This window comes from Otolemur garnettii, unplaced genomic scaffold, assembly GCF_000181295.1.
Source record: "Otolemur garnettii isolate 467f Iridium unplaced genomic scaffold, OtoGar3 scaffold00029, whole genome shotgun sequence".
Classification (NCBI taxonomy): Eukaryota; Metazoa; Chordata; class Mammalia; order Primates; family Galagidae; genus Otolemur; species Otolemur garnettii.
This window is the reverse complement of record NW_003852424.1, coordinates 18,871,548-18,898,937: the sequence shown is the minus strand read 5'-3', so window position 1 is coordinate 18,898,937 and position 27,390 is coordinate 18,871,548. Positions and strand designations below refer to the sequence as shown.

General features: G+C 37.4%; 1 protein-coding gene across 5 annotated transcripts; it reads left to right on the top strand.

Moving 5' to 3' along the window:
* Nucleotides 1-6,243: 6,243 nt before the first annotated feature.
* Nucleotides 6,244-26,512, top strand: ZNF322 (zinc finger protein 322). Of its 5 annotated transcripts, none has more exons than XM_023512652.1 (5): nucleotides 6,244-6,508; nucleotides 7,316-7,400; nucleotides 10,037-10,116; nucleotides 18,266-18,335; nucleotides 22,150-26,512. In XM_023512652.1, exon 5 carries the CDS (start codon nucleotides 22,369-22,371, stop codon nucleotides 23,575-23,577), a length of 1,209 nt encoding a protein of 402 aa, XP_023368420.1. In that variant the 5' UTR covers nucleotides 6,244-6,508; nucleotides 7,316-7,400; nucleotides 10,037-10,116; nucleotides 18,266-18,335; nucleotides 22,150-22,368; the 3' UTR covers nucleotides 23,578-26,512. The 5 variants fall into 5 exon arrangements, with proteins under 5 accessions (XP_023368420.1, XP_023368418.1, XP_003788851.1 ...); XM_023512650.1 differs by having other exon boundaries at nucleotides 10,034-10,116; XM_023512651.1 differs by lacking the exon at nucleotides 6,244-6,508 and adding an exon at nucleotides 6,592-6,716 and having other exon boundaries at nucleotides 10,034-10,116.
* The last annotated feature ends 878 nt before the right edge of the window (nucleotides 26,513-27,390 follow it).

Genomic DNA, 27,390 nt, shown 5'->3' with positions numbered 1-27,390 from the left:
TGTTTGAAAACAGTGTGAGGCAGACAAACAAACTGAAGACACCTGAAGTGGAAAGCTATTGTTGAGATGTACAATAGTCTTCCTAGGAGGAAAAGTGATGGAATTTCTTTGAGAAATTCTAGCAATCAAAACTGTATACAGGGAAATTTAGAAAGCTAGTATATGCCCAGGAGAAGATACATACTCAGAGGAGATCTGATGAGACCTTAAGCTTTCATCTTGGGCTGACTGCCAAAAGCTCACTACTACTAATGTGGCCAAGTGTTAAAGAAGAGCCCCAGCACAGAGTTGATCTGCAAAGACTAAAGAAGGTGGAGGTTTTGATTTTTTTTTTTTTAGAGCTCCTGGCATTCAAGAAAACCTCTATCAAAATGCTAGATGAACACAAACAAGCAAATAAACAGAGACATCAGTGACCACATACAATAAGGAATACAATCTCTGCAAAAAACAGTTGGGAAAAGAATGGACTACTAGAAACTTTGACAATCAAAACAAGAAACAAACAAATACAGAAAACCTGGGGGAAAGGGAGAATCTGATTTCCAGTGTTATCACATTAAAATATCTAAATGTCAAGTTCTTCAATAAAGAATCACTGGCATACAAAGAAACAGAAAGTATGATCCATTCAAAGGAACAAAATTGCTTGATAGCAACAGCCCTGAAGAAGCCTAGACATTGTACTTAAATAAAGACTTCAAAACAACCGTCTTTATGCTCCAAGGAAAGCATTTAATTTAAAGGAAATATAAGCAAATAACTAAAGGAAATCTGGAAATGATGTGTGAACAAATGAGAATATCAATGAAGAAATAGCATTTCCATAGGGGAACCAAACAGAAATACCAGAGCTGAAAAGTAAAATGATTGAAATGACAAAATCATATTCAATAGTGGATTGAATTCAGCAGCACATTAAGTAGGCAGAAGACATATACATATTTTTCATTTTAAAAATACATGTAAAAAACAAAGCTATCATAACAGCCATAAACTGCCTATCTCAGATGTCCTCAAACTACAGCCCATGGGCCACATGCAGCCTGCCTAGGACATTTATCTGGCCCGCCGGGTGCTTTTGCCACCGCTGCCGCCAGTCCTGTTTAGCACCCAACTCGTCCCGGGGCCCACATTCCGGCCCTCCAACGGTCTGAGGGACAGTGAACTGGCCCCCTTTTAAAAAGTTTGAGGACCCCTGGCCTATCTCTTTTTGTAAAGTCTCCTCTCTTCCCTTCATCTTCAGACAGAAGAACCCAATTCCTCCAAAGTGCTTACTGCACTCTGCATATATCTCCCCTCTAGTCTTATCTCTTATGTGCAGGCATAGCAAATCAGAGCCCATTCTGATTGATTGACAGTGGATTTTGTATTAAAAGGGAACCTGAGCCTAAGTTTTTGTTGAGTGGAAAAAAAAATCACCACTGATAGGTGCTGGCTATGAATATGGGAAAGAGATTAGTAATTTTACCCATAGATTTTCGACCCCTGAACTAGGTATACAACTACTTCATTTCACTTATGATTTTTAAAGGGTAAGAACCAACTTTTTTATCTTCCCCTTCCAGTTCCCAACTAGATTATATGACAGAATGAAAACTGCATGAATTTTAAAGATACAGTGAGACCACTAAATTACTATTACAACAAATTAATTCAACACCTGTTCATTCTCCTTTTACTTGGGTGTACTACAGTGAGAAAATCGGAGACACCCTGGGAAATCAGTAGGTGAAGAACAACAATGCTATTCTATTGGAAGTGCTGAACCATTAACACAGTGATTTGTTTTTAAAAATATATTATTGGCATTGTGTTGTTTTTTGTTTCTTTGTTTTTGAGATAGAGTCTCAGTCTGTCGCCCTGGGTGCCAGCTTAGCTCATAGCAACCTAAACTCTTGGTCTCACGCAATCCTCTTGCCTCAGGCTCCTGAGTAGCTGGGACTACAGGCACTTGCCACAAAGCCTGGCTACTTTTTCTATTTTTAATAGAGACTAGGTCTTGCTCTTGCTCAGGTTGGTCTCAACTTCTGAACTCAAGCTATCCACCCACCGTGGCCTCCCAGAGTTCTGGGATTACAGGCACGAGCCACTGGGCTCTGCTGGTTGTTTTCTCTGGATCAAATCAGACAGAGGACATTTTTGTGAGAAGGTAACTCTTCTGAATCATGTTCTTCTGAATGGCTAATAAAACAGATTAGGAACCTGATAAATGAGACACCTGTGACTAATTGCACTGTTTTCCTCTAAATTTCTACAAGTAAAGATTTGTGAACAAGACCAAAGCAATACAGATACATTTCCCTTCCTCAGATCTCAGATTCATTCTCCTGTTCAAGGCTAATTCCTCTCCACTACTGCAGACCCAAGCTCCTCCTATCTTTTGAGGGACCTCTCTACATTTTTTTTTTCTGAGATAGAGTCTCACTATGTTGCCCTCGGTAGAGTGCCATGGCATCACAGCTCACAGTAACCTCAAACTCTTGGGCTTAAGCGATTCTCTTGCCTCAGCCTCCCAAGTTCAGGTGCTAGGACTACAGGCACCCACCACAACAAACACCCAGCTATTTTTGTTGTTGTTGCAGTTGTCTTTGTTTAGCTGGCCCGGGCTGGGTTCCAACTCGCCAGCCTCAGTGTATGTGCCTGGCACCGTATCCATTGTGCTACAGTAGGGTGACCAGACATCTCGATTTTGGAGGGACAGTCTTGCTTTTCAACAATTTGTCCCGGGTCCCACAGTATTTTAAAAAAGTCACAATTTTTGGAAAGAATGCATGAAGGAGCTGGAGAACAAGAAGGGAATAAACGGTTTTCAGCTGCCATGTGGCTATTTTGCCAGAATATGAGTTTTATATTATTTTTGTTAATTTTATAATTTTTTTTTTTTTTTTGAGAAAGAGCCTCAAGCTGTCCCCCTGGGTAGAGTGCTGGTGGCATCACAGCTCACAGTAACCTCCAGCTCCTGGGCTCAAGCGAGTCTCCTGCCTCTGCCTCCCAAGTAGCTGGGACCACAGGCACCCGCCACAACGCCTGGCTATTTTTTGGTTGCAGCCATGGTTGTTTGGTGGGCCGGGGCTGGATTCGAACCCACTACCTTAGGTGCATGTGGCTGGCACCTTAGCCACTTGAGCCACAGGCACCAAGCCATAATTTTATAATGTTAAACTATAATAACAAATAATTGCTGGGAAGTGATTATCGAGAACTGCTTATCAAAGTTTGCGTTGTTGTCAGGCCCTGCCCCGCCCCCCACCCCCACCATGTTGTCCCACCTTACAGATGTTAAAATCTGGTCACCCTATGCTACAGGCACCAAGCCAGGGCCTCTCTATATTAATAAATGCTCCCTTTCTGAATCCTCATCCTCTTTCTCTATTGACATTTTCTCTTTAAGCTTTTTCATAAATTTCTTCCCCGCGAAGCCCTAGGCCCTGCTACTTATCCATGGTAGAGATAGCCTTTCTTTGCTCATCTTCATAGACAAGCCTGTGTAAAGAACAGAATACTGCTGTGCTCCCCTTTTCCCTTTCCACCACACTGCACAAAAGCTTCCCCCCCTGACAATGAAAACAACGTCTTGATTTTCAGAGAGGCAATATAGGATAGCGGTAATAAGTACAGACTCAGAAGCTACACTGCCTGGGCTTAAATCCCCACTCTGCCTCTATTAGCAGCATGTTCACTCAAATTATTTAACCTCCTCTTTCCTAATTTTACTCATAGAACAGGTTACTGTGAGGATTAAACTGCACAGGGTTGCTGCATGATTAAATGAGCTAATAGATACAGTGTTTGTAACAGTGCATTAAACAGCAAATACCATGTAAATATTTATCCAATATTCATTGGTGTTTATCTTTTCTGATATCTGTAATATTTGGCACTTCTAACAACAATCTTTTAATTTAAACTCTCCTCCTTTTGTTGTCACGATCTATTTTTGTTTCCCTAATAATTTGCTAGCTGCTCCTTCTTATTCTTTATCCTCGCTTCCATATTTAAAAGTAAAATAATATTTTTCTAAATACTACATATATTAAATTTGGGAATAATTGCACCATTTACATGCTTACCATGTTACAGCTTCCCATTTCTTACAGGAAATAGTCCACTAAGCTGAAATCAAATGTATATCTCTATGATTTACATCCTGTCTTCCATTCTGGTGTCATGTTCAGCCAACTCTATTCCTTCATGCCTCACCTCTGACAGTCTTTTCTAACCCTTTCTCAAACAAAGTCTTAACTAAGTGCACTATCTCTATCCTCCAGATTACTTTATGCAACTTCTACCTCTACCACACCTTATTACACCTTCAGTCTCTGTACTAAACTCAGTCTTACCTATAAATTCATAATATACAGCATAGTGTCAGAAGAACTGGAGGTGCTAAATAAATGTTCAACTGAATAAAACAATGAATAAAAAGAGACTTTGCCCAGGCCAATGTTTCTTAAAAGAAAAGGTTGAAGAGTTCAACTTAACACTTTTCAAAATTTTTGTTATGGTTTCATGCCCATAGCTCAGTGAGTAGGGCACTGGCCACATGCACCATATGTGTCAGTGGGTTCGAGGCTGGCCCAGGCCTGCCAAGCAACAATGACAACTGCAACCAAAAAATAGCCAGGTGTTGTGGCAGGCGCCTGTAGTCCCAGCTACTTGGGAGGCGGAGGGTTAAGAGAATCTCTTAAGCCCAAGAGTTTGAGGTTGCTGTGAGCTGTGATGCCACAGCTTTGTACTGAGGGCAACATAATAAGACTGTCTCAAAATAAATAATAAATAAATAAAATCTTTTTTATATGCAGTGCAGCATCAGAATGCAGTCTGCTTTTTATTCCAGTACTTTTCCACAGTATACTCACCACTACTGAGGTAACCATAAATATAGTAGTTGCAAGCACAGGATTTGGTAACCAGACTGTTCATATTTCAGGTTCACCAGTTACTAAATATGTAATTTTGAGCAAGCTACTTAATCTCTCTGTGCATCACTTTCCTCCTAAGATGTTAAAATACATCTTAAAAGAAATTCTGTTACAATTGAATGAGAGAATACATATAAAGTGATCAAGACAGTGTTTGGTACTTACTGTACACACAAAGAAATCATTGAAAATTATTTTAAATATTAAGATAACCCTGGATGGAATGTTTTGTTTGGAAGTTTCTTTAAAAACAAACATGAAACTAGAATAAACTGCAACTTCTCTACAGGAAAATTCTGAAAGTAAGACAGTGATTAATCTTGAACATGTAACCCTGATGATGCTCTCACTGCTCTCTATCCCTAGCACTTGGTTTACAGTTTTAAGTCCTTAGCCACGATGCCCAGGCTTCTATATTCCCAGTATTCATCCTTCCTCTTTAATATCTCAGGGCTTTTAAAAACTTTTTCTCATCAAACAACTGAACCAGGAGAATATACATTGTTGAATTGTGAGGGAAATCCCAGTTCTGCTTCAGTCCACACGGAAGTGATTACTCTTAGCTGATTGCAGCTCAGAAACACAGAGGTTGCCGGGGAAAAAAAACTGTATACACGTTTTAACAGAGGAAAAAACTTTTAAATTTGTAATACTCAAGTCACTTTTGATTTCTGCAATTACAAGATGTGTTCAACATGACTTGTATTCATCTTTCGTTATTTATATGTATTATTACAATTTTAATAGTTTTTTTTCTTTCTTAAAATGTGTATACTTTGGCACCCTCTGTGTAATCAGAAACGACTGAAGAACCACCAGCACTATTTTCTCCGGTTGCTGTTTTCTCCGCCTACACAAGGCCACTATTACCCCCCCACCCCTTCAAAGCATTTCGTCCATCTTGCTGGCCCCATCTTCGCGGGTGACAGCGTTTCTCCTGTGCTTGGGCATCCTCCAACACTTCCAGATCTTCTGAGTGCTTTTCTCAGGGTTAGTGGCATCTATCTCTGTTACCCTACTCCTAACCTGAGTTCTTTTTTAAAAGAATTGGGGTAATTGTCATATAAACTGCAAAGGTGCTGAGGTTGTTTCTTCTTAGACAAAGTGGCAGCGAAGGCCTCCCTTCAACCCCGGTCTTCCACTGAGTTAGTACAGCCTTCTCTGCACCAAATCGCCAACCGCCCAGTGGGCGCAAGCGTCCCCAAGCCCCGCCTCCTTTGGTAGGTCCGGCCCCCATTGGCCCAGAGGCCGGGGGTGGAGCGCCCTAGTCTTCTGAGCGGGGCGATCATGTGACTTGCGGGGGTGGGGCTGCATCGGCTTCTCCGGAGCCAGGCTGAAAGGGTTTGCGTATCTGGCCTTGTCGGCCCCTACAGCGCCCAGTGGGCGGCCTGGACCCAGCTCCCCTGGCCTAGCCGCGCGAAAAGAGTTGCTTCTGGCTCTCCTCGGTTTGCTTTCCTTCCCTTCCTGAAGCTGGGTCCTTAACGTCCACCACTGCGGAGTCTGCGGCCGCCGGAGTTGAATGTCCTGCAGAGTAACCGGAAGTACTGTGCCCAGGCCTAGGGGCGGCGCCGGCGGCTGCCTGGGTAAGCACGGCCCGCGGGGCCTGGGAGGGGCGCGGTCTGGGGGGATTGGGGCATGGATGCGGGCGGGGGCGCAGCAGAACCGGAGACCCCTGGCCCTAAACGAGTGAGGACTGCTGCTGTTCCTCTACACCGAGTGTGGTCTGGGCCCCACTGACGGCGGACGGAAGACTGAAAGACGTCAATGAAAAGTTGAAAGAAGAGAAGCTTAGTACGGTCATTTTTGGTGATAACTGTTAACACTGCCAGGCACTTTTCTAAGCAATATGTATCAATATGTACATATCGGGAAAAAACAAACAAGGACGTTGAATGTTGTTTCCATTCCACCTTCGATGCAGTGATTAGTTATGTTGAATCTGTATGCAGAAGGCTCTGGTTTAATGATTTCATAACCATATCTTTTTGGAAAACTGAATCACATGTAAATATTATATACACTTACCACGTGCACCTTGAGGTTCAAAGTGGTAGATGAATGGGTCTTTTACCTTAGAAATTGAGATATTACCAACAGAAACAATAGAAGGAGGATGAGGGTTTTGCTGTGAAGTTAAGTGACTAAGTTAAACTTATTATCTAGAAGAATTCTTGATATTTTATCTAGAGTTCATTGGGAAAGAACTGATTGCAATTAGGCAGGTAGTACTTGCAGGAGAGACAATTTAAACAAAGATGAGTTGAGGTAAAAAATGGCTAAAGGATGCTGTCTAGACTGAAGATGAAATGGGACCAAATATTTATATGGTCAGCTCTAGAAAAATTATAAATGTCACAAAGTCATCTTCTACATACTGCTTTTTTCTCTAGGAGAGGGAAGAATTGAGTAGAATAGTTCTGGACTAGAGACCTTGTGAAGGCAAAAGGAAGACAATCTTGAGTCTTTCTTGTTATGGTAAGTTGTTTATGTTTTTGTGTTTCCGTATATGTTCTATGTTCATATATAAGTGTGAGAATGAGGAGTGGAGGGCAGAAAGGAACCAGAGAAGATACGTATAAAGAGACTTGCCCTTTCTTAGCTCCCAAGATAGCAGAGTGTTAAACTGGGTCCTATCCTAACAATTTAAGTGTTTTTTCCTACTCCTTTCCAGCATGCTTATGTGCATATTGACAATAGATTTGCAGTAATTGCTGCTTTTTTTTTTTGAGACGGAGTCTCACTTTGTCGCCCTTTGGTAGAGTGCTGTGGTGTCATAGCTCAAAGCAACCTCAGACTCTTGGGCTTAAGCGATTTGCCTTAGCCTCCCAAGCAGCTGGGACTTAAGGGGCCCACCATAATGGCTATTTTTTTAGAGACAAGGTCTCACTCTGGCTCAGGCTGGTCTGGAACCTGTAAGCTCAGGCAGTCCACCTGCCTAGGCCTCCCAAGTGTTAGGATTACAGGCATGAGCCCCCGCACCCAGACCTAACACTGTTAAAGAATTATTTGAGGAAGTAGTTATTCATTGGAAACACAGACTTATTTGTTTTTGTTTGTATTGCTTTTTATGCTTTTCTCTCCCATCTTGTCTATTTAGTTTATTCATTTACTGAATAACATAAATGTAACATAGATCTAAAAGTAAAAATGCATGTGTTTATACAAAAACATTCTTGGAGACATCTGACTCTTCCTCCTCCACCCTGTCAAACCAATTCCCATTTCCTGTCCTTTCGATCTCATTTTCACCTATTTTGTGATACTAACCAAACTCATAAGTTACTTGTTTATCTTTTCATAATTTCTTTTGCCAAATGAATAAATACTTGTATTATTTTTTACTTCTACTTTCTTACACAAAGTGTAACATACTTTTTTACACTATGCTTTTTAAAATTTACAATTTCTCTGGCCAAATATGATGGCTCACATCTATAATCCTAGCACTTTGAGAGGCCAAAGCGGGAGGATCACTTGAGCCCAGGAATTTATGACCAGCCTAAGCAACATAGCCATACCCCATTTCTACAAAAAAATACAAAAATTAGCTGGACATAGTGGCACACTTGTGTAGTCCCAGCTACTTGGGAGGCTGAGACAGAATAATGATACCATTGCACTCTAGCCCAGGTAACACAGTGAGAGCCTGTCCTAAAAAAATAATTTAGAATTTCTCCTAGAAATCACTGACCATCAGTTCATATAAATTTTCCCCATTCTCTTTTACAGCTGCATAGTAACTCTGTTTTATGTAGTTATACCATAATGGCTCCTATATATCACCATTTAAGTCATTTTATATATTTACCCATTATAAACATTACTGTAATGAATAATTTGATGTATACATCTTTTCATATTATTGGAGATACATCTTTAGAGTCCATTTCTAGAAATGGGATTGGTGAGTCAAAGGTAACTATACATCTAGTTTTGTTATGTATTTCCACATTTCCTTCCAGAGAGCTTGTACCAATTTGCATTCCCTCTAGCGACATATGAGTATATTTGTCTTCCTACAGTGGTGACAACAAAATGCACTGTTACACATTTTAATGTATGCCAATTTGGTGAAAAACAGTATTTTGTACATTTACTAAAAATAATTTCACTTTTTAATAGATTATTGTTTGGGGGCACTTTTAGATTCACAGCAAAATTAAGCAAAGAGTACAAAGAGTTCCCATATGTCTCCTGCCACCCTCTTTCCCCTCCAACCTGCACAGAGTCCCCCTCTGTCAGATCTGCATATTGCACTAGATTGGTACATTTCTTTCTTTCTTTTTTTTTTTTATTAAATGAGAACTATGTACATTAATGCAATTCTGGGGTACAGTGTGGTGTTTTCACATACGATTGGTACATTTCTTACAATCAGTGAACCAAGGTTCATCATTATCACACAAACTATATAGTTTACATTAGGGTTCATTCTTTATGTGTGCATTCTATGGGTTTTGACAAATATATGATATTTACCATTTATAGTATGCAGTATAGTTTCACTGTCTGAAAAGTCCATCGTACACCACCTATTTAATTCCTTCCTTCTTACCCCTGACAACCATTGATCTTTTTTTACTGATTCCATGGTTTTACCTTTTCTAGAATATCATGTTGTAGGAATCTTACAGTATGTAACTTTTCTCAGGTTGTAATATGTATTTAAAGTTCTTTCATGTCTTTTCATGGCTTGATAGCTCATTTCTTTTTCTTTTTTATTTATTTATTTATTTATTTATTTTGGCCAGGGCCAGGTTTGAACTCACGGCCTCGGTATCTGGGGCCAGCACCCTATTCCTTTGAGCCACAGGCACTGCCCCTCATTTCTTTTTAGTACTGAAAAATATTCTATTGTCTGAATGTACCACTGTTTATTCATTCACCTGTTGAAAGGAAGGATATCTTGTTGCCTCCAAGTTTTGACAATGATGTGTAAAGCAGCTGTAAACATTTGAGTGCAGCTTTTTGTGTAGGCATGAGTTTTCAGCTTATTTGAGTTAATAACAAGGAGTGTGATTGCTGGATTATGTGGTAAGAGCATGTTTAGTTTTATAAGAAACTACCAAGCTTTCCAAAGTGACTGTACTATTTCACATTTCTACCAGCAGTAAATGAGAATTCCTGTTGCCTAACATCCTCACCAGCATTTGATGTTGTCAGTATTTGGATTTTGGCCATTCTAATGAATGTGAGTAATATTTTGTTTTAATTTGTATTTCCCTTATGACATATAACATTGAGCATCTTTTCATATGTTTCTTTGCCATCTGTACATGCTTATTTGACACCTAGTAAGGTATTTTTCATTACTTGCCCATTTTTTAATCCATTTTGTTTTCTTGTTGAGTTTTAATAATATATATGTGTGTATAAATGTATACATACAACACACATGTAGTATGTTTGGAAAATTTTGTACATTTGGAATAAGTCTCTTTGTCAGATGTGTTTTCTTTTTTTTTTTTTTCCTTCAGTTTTTGGCCAGGACTGGGTTTAGAACCCGCCACCTCCAGCATATGGGGCCAGCACCCTATACCTTAGAGCCACAGGCGCTGCCCAGATGTGTTTTCTGTAAATGTTTTCTCTTAGTCTATCGCTTGTTGTCTCATTCTCTTGACAATGTCTTTTGCAGAGCAGAAGTTTTTACTTTTAATATAGTCGAGCTTCTCATTTTCCTTCCATGGATTGTGGCTTTAGCTGTTGTATCTATATATCATCACCATACTCAAGGTCATCTAGATTTTTTCCTATATTCTGTGAGTTTTGTATTTTACATTTAGGTCAGTGATCCTCTTGGTTTTTAAAATGTATTTATTTTGATTGACAAGTAAAATTTCAATGTATTTTTGGTGTAAAACATGATGTTTTGATATATGTATACATTGTGGGATGGCCAAATCAAGCTGTTAAACATGAATTACCTCACATACCATTTTTTTAGTTGTGAGAATACACTTAAACTCTCTTAGCAATTTTTAAATACACAATATATTGTTATTAACTGTAGTAAGTATGATGTGCAGCAGATCTCTTTAATTTATTCTTCCCATTTAACTGAAATTTTGTGTCCTTTGACCAACATTTCCTCAGGGTGGGAAATCTGCCTCCTCAAGGATACATGTGGCCCTCCAGATCCCCAAGTACATCCCCTCAGCAAATCCCAATATTATTGAAAGGATTTCTTCTGCAAAGTTTGGATTCAGTCAAAAAGCCACACTTAGGGATCCAGAAGGCCACATATATCCCCAAGGCTGCAGGTTCCTTACCTCCAGTACTCTGTTAGGAGTTAGATTTTTTTATACTCGTGTTTGAGATTATGCTAGTATTTCTTTCTGTGCTTGTTTTATCTCACTTTATATAATTTCTTCAGGTTCGTTCATGTTGATGCAAATGACAGGATTTCCTTCTTTTTTAAGACTGAATAGTATTCTGTTGTGTACATATAATAATTTTATTTATTAGTTCTTTCATTGTATAATCTATTGAGTTGATTTTTGTGAAGAGTGTAAGTTCTATGTCTGTATTCATTTTTCCTTATGTGGATGTCCAGTTATTCCAGCACCACTTGTTGAAAAGAACAATCTTTTTGCCTTATCATCACCTTGTTCCTTTGTGAAAGATCAGGTACCTATATTCATGTGGGTGTATTTTGGGCCTCTATATGATGTTCCATTTATTTGTTCTTTCATCAGTACCATACTTTCTCAATTACAGTAGCTTTGACCGTGTACCCTCAAGTCTTGAAGCCAAGTGGCATTAATCCTCCAATTTTATTCTTCTTCAGTATTGTGTTGGATGTTCTGGGTCTTTTGCCTTACTATATAAATTTTAGCATCAGTATTTCAGTATCCATAAAATAAATTGCTTTGTTTTTGATTGGGATTGTGTTGTCAAGAACTCACTTCTTGACAGTATTGGGTCTTCCTATCCATGAACATTTAGTTCTTTAGTTCTCTATTTAGTTCTTTTTTAATTCTTTTACCAGAGTTTTGTAGTTTTCTTTACATAAATTTATAGACATATTTGGTTAGATTTAGACCTAAATATAGGCAATCCTTAGATTACAGACAAGACATGTTCCTGAAACATCTTTAGGTCAGATTTATATGTAACTTGGATCCCTGATGAACAGAGTACATATGGTAATAATTTTAGTAACAGACTCGGCACCCGTAGCTCAGTGGTTAGGGCATCAGCCACATACACTGGGGCTGGCAAGTTCAAACCCAGTTTGGGCCTACTAAACAACAATGACAACTATAACAACAGCAAAAAAAATAGCCGGGCGTTGTGGCAGGCGCCTATAATCCCAGCTACTTGGGATGCTGAGGCAAGAGAATTGCTTAAACCCAAGAATTTGAGGTTACTGTGAGTGTAACAACACCTTGGCACTCTAAAGAGGGCAACAAAATGAGACTCTGTCTCAAAAAAAATAATAAAATACATAGAGTAACAACAACAATACTATGCAGTGATAATAATACAGTATAGTACTTTAATAATAATAATACCTCTGTACCGTCATAAGATACAGAAATTATTGTGCTTTTTCTTCTATTGCGCAGAATGCAAAAACTCATACAAAAAGTTAGATAAGTGGGAGCAGCACCTGTGGCTCAGTGGGTAGGTCGCCAGCCCCATATACCGAGGGTAGCGGGTTCAAACCTGTCCCCGGCCAAACTGCAACAAAAAAATAGCCAGGCATTGTGGCGGGCACCTGTATTCCCAGCTACTTGGGAAGCTGAGGCAAGAGAATTACCCAAGAGCTAGAGGTTGCTGTGAGCTGTGATGCGACAGCACTCTACTGTGAGTCATAAAGTGAGGCTCTGTCTCTAAAAAAAAAAAAAGTTAGGTAACTAATAGGAGAAATTTCAAACAAGAATGTTACAGGTTACAGGTTACCATTCACCTAATGTTGCATCAGTGTCTTGCATACTGAAAGGGGCATTTTTGATTTGCAAAAAGTAAGCTAACATTAATCAAGAAATGGCTGGAGAGGACAGATTGAGTGCTAGAGAATTAGGATTTGATTCTATTAGTGGAGAAGGGGAGCTTACAATTTCTTGAAAAAGGTATCTAGGGTTGTTTGTACAGCCTTTTTCTTTTTTACATCATAACTGGCCTTATAGCAACTGATGTTCTTGCTAACTGCACAGTAAACTACCCAGGGTTAGGAAATTGCTTAAGCTTAGCAAATCCTGCTCCAGTGAAAGGCTGCAGCTTCTTTTGTTGTAAACTTCGCTCTGGATATTCTCATTCTTCATGTCCTTATGTTTCAGCTCCTTCTCTATAAGACTGGCCATTAGTGTAAAGAACCAAACATTTGTACCCTCATAATATTGTGCAATAAAAATAATAAATTATAACTGAAAAAAGATGCTATGCTGATGAACTGCTTACGCCACACGGATTTGTTTACATGCGCAAAAGAAACTAGTTCCCAAATTGTTAATTTTATTATTTAATTATTAAATTATCCTTAGGAGGAGCTGTGAGAGCCCATTTGTAATTATAGAACTCCAGAAGTTGGGTCATTCTAACTTGGAAACTGCCTGTATTTCTTACATTTCTCCTATGTTTTCTTCTTTTTTTTATTTTTTAGTATTTTATTTTGGGGCGGGTGCTAACGTAAATGGTATTGTTTTTTAATTTCAAATGTCACTTGTTCTTTACTAGTATAGAGGAAAGTGATTGATTTGTATATTACCCTTGCATCTTGAGACCTTACTGTAATTACTAGCTCCAAAACGTTTTTTTATTGATTCTTTCAGATGTTTACCTACACAATCTAGGTTATATTCAAAGACAGTTTTATTTCTGCTTTCTACTGTGTATACCTTTTATTCCTTTCTCTTCTTGCATTATTTATGACTTTGAGTATGATGTTGAAAAGTAGTGGTAAAAGGGGATAGTTTGGCCTTGTTGCTGCTCTTTGTTAGAAAGCTTGTAGTTTCTCATCATTAAGTATAATGTTAGCTGTAGTTTTCTTATAGATGTTCTTTGTCAGCTTGAGGAAGTTCCTCTCTCTTCCTAGTTATTTCATGTCTTTTAACTTGCATTTCTTTAATTATGAGTGAGATTGAACATCTTTTCATATATTTAAAGGACATTTTTACTCAATATCTTTTTTTACTCATATATCTTTTGTTATGTGAGAATTATTCTTTTTCCTGTTTTTCTATCAGGTTTTTATTGTTTTCCCTCTTATTTTTAAGAGATTTTTATGTGCTAGGTATATTATCCCTTTATCTCAAATATTGTTACAAACATTTTCTCTCAACTTATCCATTGGCCTTTGACTTTATTTTTTTAACATAGAAAATGTGTTTATTTTTAGTAAAATAACCTTATGCCATAGATAGAAAAGCTTTTGGGGGCCGGGCACAGTGGGTCACACCTGTAATCCTAGCATTCTGGGAGCCTGAGGAGGGTGGATTGCCTGAACTAAGGAGTTTAATAGTAACCTGAGCAAGAACATGACCTCTTCTCTTAAAATAGCTGGGCTTTATAGCCAGGTGTTGTGGTGGGCACTTGTAGTCCCAGCTACTCAGGAGGCTGAGACAAGAGCATTTCTTGAGCTTGAGAGTTTGAGGTTGCTGTGAGCTATGATGCCACAGCATTCTACCGAAGGTGACAAAAATGAGAGTATGACTCAAAAAGAAAAGCTTTTTGTGCCCTGGTTAAAGTAGAATTTAATGTTATTGAATTAAAAAATGCCTAACAGCCAGGCATAGTGGCTCGCACTTGTAATCCCAGCTACCTAGAAGGCAGAGGTAGGAGGATGGCTTTGAAGCCAAGGAGTTCAAGACCAAGCTAAGCAATGTGGTGAGACACCCCCTGCCCCAAATCTCTGGAAAAAAAAAATTAGCCTGGAATGATGGTGTAGACCTGTAGTAGTGACTACTTGGGAGGCTGAAGTAAGAGAATCTCTTGAGCACAGAAACATAGCTGCAGTAAGCTATGATTCAGCCACTGCATTCACTTCAGCATGAGCAAAGAGCAAGAACCTGTCTCTTAAAAAAAATAAAAGTGCCTAAGGCTATGAATATTCTTTTGATCCCTGCTTTAAATTTATTCCATAGATCCTAATATGTAATATTTTCAATTATGAATATTTAGAAAGTTTTATAGATGTTTTGTTTCTGAAACTGAAAGTTAATAGTTTATTTTTCCTCATTTGAGAAGACCTTTTGTTATGTTATTTTCATTAAATTTCTAGTTTTATTATATAGTGTTTCATACAATATGCTTGTTTATAGAATGTTATGATGACCTAATACATGACACATTTTTTTAAAGAAGTCGTGTGCTTCAGAAGAAAGAGTATTCATTATTTGTAGATGTTCAAGGTGTAAGGTACAATATATATTGAATGTTTTAATGAGATTATTTAGGCCTTTTGCATCATTGTTTTTTTATTTTTATCAGTTCTTTATTTAGGTAATAAGTTGGTTATGCTCACTGCATTGTATGAAACATCACAATATCATGTTGGAAAGTATTATCAGTACAGAGTTGGATCAGAGTAGATAGTTGAACAATAAACCATTTTGCATTCTCCATTCCCAATCTTTTAACAACCCCCCACATGCACCAGTAAAGGGACAAATAGCTTTTAACATCATCATATAAAGCACTTTAACTTATAAGGCTAAAATCTAAAGAATAAATAAAATATATTGTGGCAATAATTCCTTATAGACCAAAAACCAGGTATACAATAAATCAAATGATCAGGAAAGCAATCTGTATTTGAATGTGTGACTCTCCAAAAACAGCTTCAGGAAAATGTTACAGAAAATACCATGAATTCCCTTTCACACAGGACTAGATGACTCATTTTAACTACACATAAGGCAATTACATCCTGCTGAAACACAATTCGAACATACAGGAAAATGTTTACAAAGCATCCACAACATCTAAACCATGTGCAAATGGATACATTCATTACTTCTCCTGCCCCAGTAACTTCTTTTAGATAAATACTCTTTATGTTTAGCATTAATTGAACTTAATACATGCAAAACTCAGAAGAATTCAACATTATTGTAAAAATAGAATTAAACTAGCAATCTTCAAGTACCTTACGTGACAGCCACTCTGTATCATCCCCAATGTAATAAAACATACTAAACCCATGAAAATATCTCTGTAATGGTTCCTTAGATCTAAAATAGATAATTTTAAATATATTTATAGTAATTTCAGTGTGGTATTCTGAGCTTTTAAAATAACATAAACGATTAAAAATAATACCAAATTACATTAAACTTGTATCTTAAAAGCTGAAATATTAAAACTATAGAAACCCACATGTACAACAAAAATCACAATTTACGTTATAAAGGCAAATCTCATTTTAAAAAATTTGCAAATGTCAAAGCAAATTCTAAATAGTCATAAATTAATCCATTTGGCTTTTTTTGTTTTGGGGGGGTTTTGAGACAGAGTCTCAAGCCGTCACCCTGGGTTTCCCCATTATAAGATTTTTTTTTCCTCATATGTTTTGGCTGCTGTGTAATGTACATAGATAATTATGACAGTTATAAGCTTTCTTGTAATTTAAAAAGTGCTCTTTGTATGTTTAGTGCCTTTTTGTTTGAGCTCTATTTTGCCTGATGTCAGAATCACAAGCCCTCTTTTTATTGTTTTTTATTTCCTGGTACTCCCTTTCCTATCTGTTTTTAGCCTCTCTGAGTCACTTTGCTTTAAGTATCTCTTGTATTTATCATACAGTTAGGTCTTGCTTTAAGACATGGTGAAAATCTCTTAATTTTAATAGATGTCTTAAATTCGTATTTATTAATATGGTTGATATTTGACTTGCTTATTGTTTTTAATTGCTTTTAAGGGATATGTTAAGAAATTTGAATTTTTGCAGCCACCATGATCCCCTCTGACTTTGTTTTCTTACTGTGTTCTTTATGTTTCTTTCAGAGATATTTTATTTCTTCTTTTCCATATTTAAGTCAATTTTCTGTCCACTAATTTCCTTGGGAAATCAATTTTTTAAAAAATTGGTGGGGTGGCCGGGTGCAGTGGCTCATGCCTGTAATCCCAGCACTCTGGGAGGCTGAGGCTGGTGGATTGCCTGAGCTCATGAGTTCAAGACCAGCCTGAGCTAGAGTGAGATCTCATCTCTAAAAAATAGCCAGGTGTTGTGGTGGGTGCCTGTAGTCCCAGCTACTTGAGAGGCTGAGGCAAGAAGATTGCTTGAACACAAGAGTCTGAGGTTGCTGTAAGCTAAGATGTAATAGTATTCTACTGAGGGTGACCAAGTGAGTGAGACCCTGTCTCAAAAAAAAAAAAAAAATTGGTGTGGAAGCTCATAGATTTTCTGAAAAGTCTCAGCTGACAATTATGTTTTCCTGTTTTCCTCATATCTTCATTTCAGGCTGCATTGAGTTTAAGTCAGAGGATACTGAAGGGAACTAGAAAAAAAAAAAAAAGTAAAATCCCTGCTAATTGGGTGTTGTTTTAAATTCTGGTCTCTATCTGCTTGCTATTTACTGTTCAGAGTTCTCAAATAACTAGGCCCTACATTCTGTCCAGATTTCATAATTGCATACAGTGGGAACAAACAGGTTGGTGTGTGTTTATCTTACCTGGTACTAGAACCATGAAACTTGTCATCTTAATCCTGGCAGCTATGATCTGTGAACTGAGTTCATGTCCCCAGATGTTGTCTGCGTCTAAGTGTTTTTGCTTTTGATCCTTAGTAGCAGAAAAGTTGTTGAGGGAACTGAAAGTCTCAGTAACTGAGAATAAAGCAGGTTAAAGCTTCTGAGAGAAGAAAAATGTCAGTGGTTTCTGACTTCTTTTTGGCCCATAATTGACCATTTCCTGAGTTGTTTTTGTCTGAAATACTGTATAAATCAACTTAGTCTGTTATAAATTTTAAGAAAGCCAAAATTGTGATAATTGCATGGTTTCCAGTGATAGTTAGGTAGTGCTTTTGTTATAGTCGCAAGTATACTTGTAATCCCTACTGTACTTTAGATCAGAGCAACCCTAGTTCCTGGGGGGAAGATGATGCTTTCAGGGTACACTGAAATGTAGCATTTAAAGGCCCTTTCCTTCAATGTTGTTACAATCCTAAAGGAAGTTATGGATTATGCAGTTGGATTATAGATTCTTTTATTGTCCTTTTCTCTAAAGAATCATATGGGATGGTTTAGGACTTCTCTACAGAATTGAATTTAAGGAATTACTTAAGAAAACCCATCTGTTCTTTTTAACTGCAGTTTATTCATTGTTAGGACCTTTAGGTGTAAATGATATATGCTAAATCCTCTCATAACTTTTTATCCTTTTCTTGTCCTTATGTTTTATAGAATGCTATTCCCCTTGAGAAATCAAATTCTAAAGACCAGGAAGTAAATGTTTTCTTCATGTGGATTCTAGGTAAGCTACAGTTAACTACCTTCTCTTTCCCAGACTGCTTCTCTTCAGAGTAGCTCCCATACTCTTTGGGGGTCAGTCTTTTTCTTTGGTCAGAGAAGAGGAGAAGTAGAATTTTAATGAGAATTCATTCATGCACTCAGCAAGTTCTTATTAAGCACCAACTTTGTGCCTGGCTCTACTCTATATACTAGGAAAAGAGCATCTAACAAAACAGACATCCTTGCTTTATTTTAATAATGGACAATAAACTAGTAAGTGGTTTACATAGTATGTTAGATGGCAATAGGTAAAGTAGAGATAAGTAAAGCAGAAAAAGAAGTTAGGGAATGCTGGGACACATTCACAGCTTTAAATAGTCATCAGAGGAATTAGCCATACACATATCTGGAGGGAAAAGTCTACAAGCAGAAGAAAGGAAGAACAGAGGCCTTAAGAGGAATATGTCTAGATGAGGAACAGCTAGGAAGCCATTGTATCTGGATTGGAAGGTGCAAAGAAAAGAATAAGAAGAAAGAGGTCAGAGAGGCAGTAATGGACTGGTGGAACAGCTCAGTTGGGGGCCTCTTGGGCCATTGTAAACTGAGAAATAGTAACAGTAGTTTGGGCCAGGTGGTAGCAGCAGAAACAAGTGAGAAGTGGTTAGATTCTGGATGTGATTTGAAATAGAGCCAACACATTTGTTAACTGCTTGATTGTGCAGTGTGAGAGAAAGAGTGCAGAATGACTCCAAAGTTTCACCCTTAGGAAATGAAGAGTGAATTTGCCATAACTGAGATGAGGTGGAATAGACCTTGAGTTCAGCCCCGGGGTAGGTTCTTTGCTTACTTTCTTTGACTGTAAGGCAAAAACAGATACTTGGTATTTAGTTTTATAAATGCAGTTTAATAAAAGAAAATAGTAACACTCTTTATGATATGTCAGGCATTGAGGGTTCACTGCGACAGTGACAAAGTATACTTTGGTCTTATAGTCTAAAGCGGTCTTTGATACTATGATAGTCACCTGAAAGATGTAACTTGAGCCCCCTGAAAATGTAATTTCTAAGACAGTTCATAGATCATGGAGATATGATAGAGTATTTGAAATATAGGATTTATAATCACCATATTTCACGTAAACATTTTTTGGAAGACTGTTTAACTTCCCTGTTCTTGTTAGCCTTGCCCCACCGTTTTTCCTCATTCTGTCCTATTATGATTGTAATGCTACATTTCTTATGGATCTGTATAAACATGTATTTTATTAAGCTTATCTGTGTTTTCAAAGACGTTTTAACTTCCCTATTGTTGTTAGTCTTGCCCCACCTTTTGTCCCTGTTCTGTCCTTCTGTGATTGTGATGCTACGTATCTTATGGATCTGTCTGTGTCTTGACTCTGAAGAAACTGAACTTTGTCACCCCATTCACTTCTTTCTCCTATCCCCTCAGTTATTTCTAAGTTAACATTTGAAAGCTTGGTACGTATTTTTGTATTTATAAATAAACTTTACTTATCACAAGAGCAGTTTTTATGCCTTTCATAAGGAAAATATAGAAATTATTGAATGAAAATTAGAAAACCATGTTTAGCAAATTGATGAAATAGAATGCATTCTATCATCTCACTTCCCAGAGATAATCATGTTAGTACCATGTCTTCTAGTTTATAGAAAAACTCCGTAGACTATAAATAAAACTATAAAACTAAATGTACCTTGTCAGTGTCACAATCAACCCTCAAAGCCTGCAGTATCATTTTAACTCAGTGTTTTCTCTGCAGTGAGGTGTTCATTTGAATTCTAGTCTGTTATACTTATTAATATACTATATTCAATGAGCTTTAATATTGTTTCCTTTATAAATTAATGTGTAGTCACCAGTCTAATATTGAATTTCTTGAGAATTTAATAAACTAGACTTTTTCCCCTAGAAAAATGCATATACAATGAACAGCATGTTTTAATCAGTTTCAGAAATTTCATAGGTTATGTTAGGAGTCACTGGATGCCAAATAAAAACTTCTAGATTTGAACACTGACTGTGTGTCCTGTATTGTTCTGTGTGCTTGGGAAACAGAAGTGAATGAAACAAACCCCCAACCCCTGTCCTTTAGGAGCTTACATCCTACGGAAAAAAACAAACAGGGAAGGAGAGGAGTGTTGTTTGTGTGAGTCAGCTGGGATGGAGATGTGTTATAATTTAGAATAAGATGTTTGGGGAAAAAGAAAAAAAAAATGGTTGGAAATGGGCTCACTGAGAAAATCACAGTTGAACAAAAACTTTCAGTGAGATGAGGGAGAGAACCTTGAAGATATCTGGAGGCTATCTTCTTTAGCCAGAGTGAGAGAACAAGGACAAAGATCCTGAAATAACAGTAAATCTGTCTTGTTTGAACAAGAGCAAAGACCCAGAGTGGGAATGCAATGAATCTAAGTTGGAGAAGAGCAGAGAAATGAACCAGAATGATAACTAGGAGCAATTTTGGTGGAAGGGGGAGGGAAGGTGAATGTTTGATTAGAATATGTTCCAGAAACCTTGGAAAACAAGTATTAGAGACAATGCACAGATTTGTTTATTTTGAGGAGTTTTAATGTAAAGAGGAACAGAAAAATTGGACAGTAGCTGAAGTTACGGTGGCTGAGAGACATTTTCTTGTTGGCTGTGCTTTTGTTTTTTTAAGAGATAATAGCCAGTTTACTAGTAAGAATGATCCAACATAAAGGGATAAATTGATAATGCAGGAGAGGAAGAACAGAATTGCTGGTGTGGAGTCCTTGTGAAATAATGGGATAAAATCTAGTACACAGATAGGCTATCCTCTGATTGAGCAGGAGCAGTTTGTCATCTGTGGTACCAGATAAGATGGAAAGTACTTGACCACACTTGGGAGAGGTTGATGGATGTGGTAATACAAGCATGTGGAAGGCTTTGTTGGTTCATTTTTTTTTTTTTATACCTTAAACTTTACTAGTTGATTAAACTCAGCATCCTTTAACAAAGATGAATTTTGTCATTTTTAAAAAATAAGTGTGGCTTAATTTAGCAGTGATACCAAGTTAAAATAAGGAACGTAATATCCACATGCAAGGAAAGGCATACATATTGATCTCTTTAGTATGGGCATTAATATTGCATCATTAGAGTTAAAAAAAAAAAACAGTGGAATAATCTATATGCAAAATGCTTACATTTTGTGTATAGTAGTATTTATAATTGTGTAATACACACACTTTGTGTTTTTATTTGTGTATGTATATGTTATATATATATTCATGAATACTATAATATATAATAAATAATCTGCATTAAAATGTTGGTTTATTGTTTTGTGTATGTGTTTTGTTGTTTTGCTTGTTTGCTTTCATTTTCTTAGTAAAATAGGAAGCAAAATTGTTAACTTATATTCTTAGGCAAAAGAAGGGGGTGCTGAATGTATGAGGAGAGGGCCAAACGTATGAAAAGATTACTGAAGAGAGTTAAGTGTGAAGGATGTGGAAAATAGCCTTTCCCCTTTTTTGTTTCTCATGTTTCTTCTTAGTGTATAGTTAATAGTTGATAAATATAGTGACTTCTTACTCCTTCTTAGCATCTCTCTCGAATCAACCCAACTTTTTTTTCTTAGCCGTAGTCTACACTTCTGTACTTCCTGTTGGCCATGACATCTTTAACTCATGTAGTGTGGTAGCCCTAGGAAAAACAGTTTTTGAGTAGACAGATTTGGATCTTTCTCTCTCCATTTTAACCTCCTACTCACTTGAAGTGATTGTGATTTTAATTTTGAGCATTTTTTTTCTTAGTTACAGGAATATAAACAATATTTCTACTTTGTCTCACAGGATTGGAAATACCAAGTAAGGAATTAGTGTATATGATGCTGGAAACTCATGGAAACTTGGAAATATCAAATAAGGAATTAGGATATATGATGCTGGATGCTTATGACTGAAAGGCCTGAAACAGATGTATCTTCCAAATTCTTATCAAGAAAATGACTGTGAAGGCAATGATGGGTCAAGAAGACCAGTGGAAAACTCCTTAGGAGAGAGCCATAGAAAATGTACACTTCAGAAGAGAAATGTAATCAGAGAACTCAAAAAAGGAAAATATATCATGTATGCCTTCGAAAGGGTAAAAAGATTTTTATTCATGTGCATGAGATTACTCAAATAGGTGATCAAATATACCAGTGCCTTGAATGCAAGCAAAACTTCTGTGAAAACTTAGCTCTTATTATGTGTGAGAGAACCTACACTGGGGAGAAACCTTATAGATGTGATATGTGTGAGAAAACCTTTGTGCAAAGCTCAGATCTTATTTCACACCAGAGGATCCACAATTATGAGAAACCTTATAAATGTAGCAAGTGTGAGAAGAGCTTTTGGCACCACTTAGCCCTTTCAGGACACCAGAGAACACATGCAGGTAAAAAATTCTATACATGTGACATTTGTGGCAAGAATTTTGGTCAGAGTTCTGATCTGCTTGTCCACCAGCGAAGCCATACAGGCGAGAAACCCTATCTATGTAGTGAGTGTGATAAATGCTTTAGTAGAAGTACAAACCTCATAAGGCACCGAAGAACTCACACAGGTGAAAAACCATTTAAGTGTCTGGAGTGTGAAAAAGCTTTTAGTGGGAAATCAGATCTTATTAGCCACCAGAGAACTCACACTGGTGAAAGGCCCTACAAATGTAATAAGTGTGAAAAAAGTTACCGACACCGTTCAGCCTTCATTGTACATAAAAGAGTTCATACTGGGGAAAAGCCCTATAAGTGTGGTGCCTGTGAAAAATGCTTTGGCCAGAAATCAGACCTTATTGTACACCAGAGAGTCCACACAGGGGAGAAGCCTTACAAATGTTTGGAATGTATGAGAAGTTTTACTCGGAGCGCCAATCTAATTAGGCACCAGGCAACTCACACTCATACTTTTAAATGCCTTGAATATGAGAAAAACTTCAGCTGTAGCTCAGACCTTATAGTACATCAGAGAATTCACATGGAAGAGAAGCCACACCAGTGGTCTACATGTGAGAGTGGCTTCCTCTTAGGTATGGATTTTGTTGCTCAACAGAAAATGAGAACTCAGACTGAAGAGCTACATTATAAATACAGTGTATGTGATAAGACCTTCCACCAGAGCTCAGCCCTTCTTCAACATCAGACAGTACACATTGGTGAAAAACCATACATCCGTAATATGAGTGAGAAAGATATTGAGCTCAGCCCTCCCCATTCATCAGAAGCTTCTCAGATGTCTTAACCAGACAAATTATAATACCATAAAAATGTATTTACATGTCAGAGAACTCATTAAGATGAAGACTCCTAGGCAAATCTCAGACTTTGCACAGAGCTCAGAATTCACTGGGGACCAGAAAGCCTACAATTGTGGGAAATATGAGAAATGCTTTGCCCAGAGAGCTGCCCTAACAGAATACCTTATCAGTTACTCTAATGACAAACTCTACAGATGCCTGAAGTTTTGGAAAAACTTCATCACTCATAAGAGGAGTCACACAGGTGAGAAACCTTACAAATGCAGTGAGATTAGACAGCTTAGCAAAGTTCTGTCCACCTCATTGTAAGAGAATTCACACCAGAGAACAACTTCTAAAATGCCTTCTGTGTCAACAGTGCTTCAGACAATATGCACATCTCATTGGACTTCAGAAAAGCTACCCTGGGGAGAAAGTCCACTAAGTGTGAAAAAAGCTAAACAGAACTCTTTCTGACCCATCAGAGAAGCCATGCTGGTGAAAAATTGTATATTTGTCTCGAGTGTGGCAAAAGCATTAGTTGGAGAGCCTTAGTGGGATTTGCACCTCCCCCTCAAAGAAAAAGTCTGAGGAAAGACTTTTAACAAGTGTCTGAATGAAAAAACTTGTTAGTGATCAGCTCTTGTGGTACATCAGGGAACTCACATAAGTGAAAAACCCTGTAAATACCTTGAGTCTGAAAAAAGCTTTGCTAGAAGCTCCTATCTTATTGGGCCCCAAAGAACCCATTCTACTAAGAAGTTTGTTCTAGTGATAGAGTCAATTGTGAGTGAGAATTGTGTACATAAAATATGTACGAGAAGAACTGTTCTCATAGTTGACCCATATAGTAGAGAGGACTTGAAGTGAACTCAGTATGGAAATAGATTTTGTAGATACCCAGAAGCTTGTTCTGGGAGGAGGTAGGGCAGGTCAGAGTAGACCTGATGGGTAACTCAGGTAAAGATGCTTTTCTTTTATCTGAACCACTTAATTATTGCTTTACTTTCACTTTTTTAAATTCAGAAATCCAATAAAGGGAAGGACTATAACCTTGTGATAGAAGGTGTGACATGTGTTACTGTTGGGGGAAAGGAGTATATTGACTATGCCTCTTTTCGTTTTTTTTTTTTGTCCTTTGCTAGAATGTAATTAGTGTATCAGTGGTAACATGGTAATTTTTTGCAGAACAAAAAGACTAGGGAGAAGTTATCCTAGATCAAAACTCAGAATAGTTTCCCTTTTGCAGGACCAGCCACATAAAGAGGCAAAATACTCAGCTTTTTACTTAGTATGAGTTGAAGTAAATCCTCAAAAGTTTCCTTTTCCCCAAAATATCTTTCAGGTTATAACTGGTATTTGAAATTTTGATTTTAGAGATTTTTTTTCAATTCAAATGCAAATTCCAGAATAATGATGATAATGTTCTTAGCATCTGTATTTTTGTGACTTCACCTATCATCTCTTTCGGTGATAGACACCCACAATAAGCTCCTAGCAAAATGGCTAGGGAAAGATTGAAATAAAGTTTAAGCCTGAGTGGGCACAGTAAGAAACATATGATGATGCACTATTAGTAGAAAAACAAAACTTTATTATTATTACTTTTTGAGTGACTCCAAACTTGGTATTCTTTTCACTCCATCATCTTGCCATTTATAGCAGTTCAAGCCCCCTAATGATACATCTTTCATTTATTTCAGTTCTGTCGAGGAAAGACAGAATGCCTTTTAATCACAGGGAAAGGATTGCAATCACCACAGTACAAGGTGTATATTCTAAATGCTACAAGGGAAAAGTAGTTGACAGAGTGATAAGAAATTTAAAGATAAGCACTTGTCTTCAGTTTAATTGGGATAATTATGATGGTCTTTAACATTCTCTAGAATTCTAATAATTCTAGGGATCTATCAGTGGTCACTTCTTAGTTTTTTTCTTCCCTCAAATTAAAAGACATTTCATACAAGTTATTTAGATTCCTACAGTATTCAGAACTCTGTAGATTGGGTGAATAAATATTTTATTAGTTTGAATTCTCTGGTTTGGGTTTGATTTATCCTAGCAGATCCCTAAACTCCAGAGAGTACTGGCATTTGGATTCATGGAGTTGAGCAACTGCTACACTGCTACTTTGTGTATAGCTCTAAGGTTTGATCCTAATAATTCATTATTGATGATCATGATAATCTTAGGGCCAGTGAATATTAGCTTCTAGCGATAATAAGGAATCTGATTCTAGGATACTATTTTCTTTTAGAAAACAGATCCTGGAAGTTTATTTGATCTGATGTGTTTCAGTAATTTTTAAAAATAGCTCTCGTACCATGAAAAGTTGCCCAGTATGATAAACCGCACAAGATGTATTATTTTTCTCTTTAGTGAAAGTCATGCCTATCAATGGTATATGTTTCACAGTTGTAATACTTAAAATAGTATTGGGTGTAAGGCATGGTGGTGAGGAAACTTAGTCCTATGGCTACTTGTTAATCATTAGAGAGAACTTGGAGAAGGGAACAAAGTTGGTACCATTAGCAGGGCAGTGACTTGCCCCCTCCTTCAACTAATCTTATTGGTAATTGTTTCTAGTCTTTAATTAACGATGGACCATCCCTCAAACAGAGAACTTTGGGGGTATGAAATAGGTCTGAGGGTTTTTAACCATGGAAGAAAAAGGTGTTGGTATTATTCATATGTTAATAGCATGACCTGAGGTTGGAGAGGACCACTTGGGAGCCTGTACCCAAAACTAGAAGGTAACTTCTGGGAAGGATGGAGGTTCCCATTAAGCAGTGCCAACCTAAATCTACCTCAGGTAAGTAGTTAAAGTAACTTTTTCAAGATTTCAGACCAAACAAGACAACTTGTATTCTGTTGATGTATTCCTATACTTTAATGTTTTTGTTTGCCCTTAATTCTTAAATAAACATTTGTTCTGAAAAATTTCATTTTTGTCTCCACTGTACTAAGAAAAATAGCATTTCCCTTTCATTTGCATTAGAATAAAGCGAACAGTCATGTGATGTTTAGGCCTGGTTGTAGAGATAGCCCCTGGACCATTTCTGGAATTCCAGGATTTTTTGATGCTGAGGCAGAGAGGAATGGAAACTTGAAAGGAATACTGTTTATGCTCTGCTGTGAACATTGGATTCATTTGGAGTCACCCCACTGTATTACATAAATAGCACAAGGAGGGGGTAATAGTTTGAACTGACCATATCTGGGGCCCTGCTAAAATTCAATAGTAACAAAACCGTCTGTGGTTTAGTTTTTGTGAATAACTGACAACCCCAGAAGTAATCCTCTTGCCCTAACATTTGTTCTTAAAATGTATCTCCCAGTGAAGAAATCAAGGCTCTTTGGTGAAATGACTGGTAGCAGATTTGGGGCAGGAAATGTTTAAGGTGACTGTGGAGCATATGATCATGCCAAATAGCAAGGAAGTTTTCAAAGACTACAGAAGGTTTTAAAGTGACTGAGAAACCAATGTGCAGAAGCTGGAGATGAACAGGTTAAACAGCAATAAGGATAATAATGACAGTGGGTTGAAATGCATCAAAAACCATGTATTCATAATAAGCAAAATAATTGGGCAGGTTAGAAGGATATTAGGAAACTAAAACATTTTGAGGATCAGTAAATGAGAGGAACTCTTTTAACATTTGTCCTACCCTTTCTATACAAATTGTACCACTGAAAATACATAGTTGAACAAAATGTATCTTCTTCGAAATCTTCCAACCAAAAGTGTAGAAGAAATTAAGATAAATTTTAGTAAATTAATGTTTCTTATGTACCTGGATTTTGTGGCCGGAAAATTT

What these genes read in the sequence shown, in the direction of transcription:
- ZNF322 (XM_003788803.3), top strand. Translation starts at nt 22,369, where the DNA reads ATGTACACTTCAGAAGAGAAATGTAATCAGAGAACTCAAAAAAGGAAA.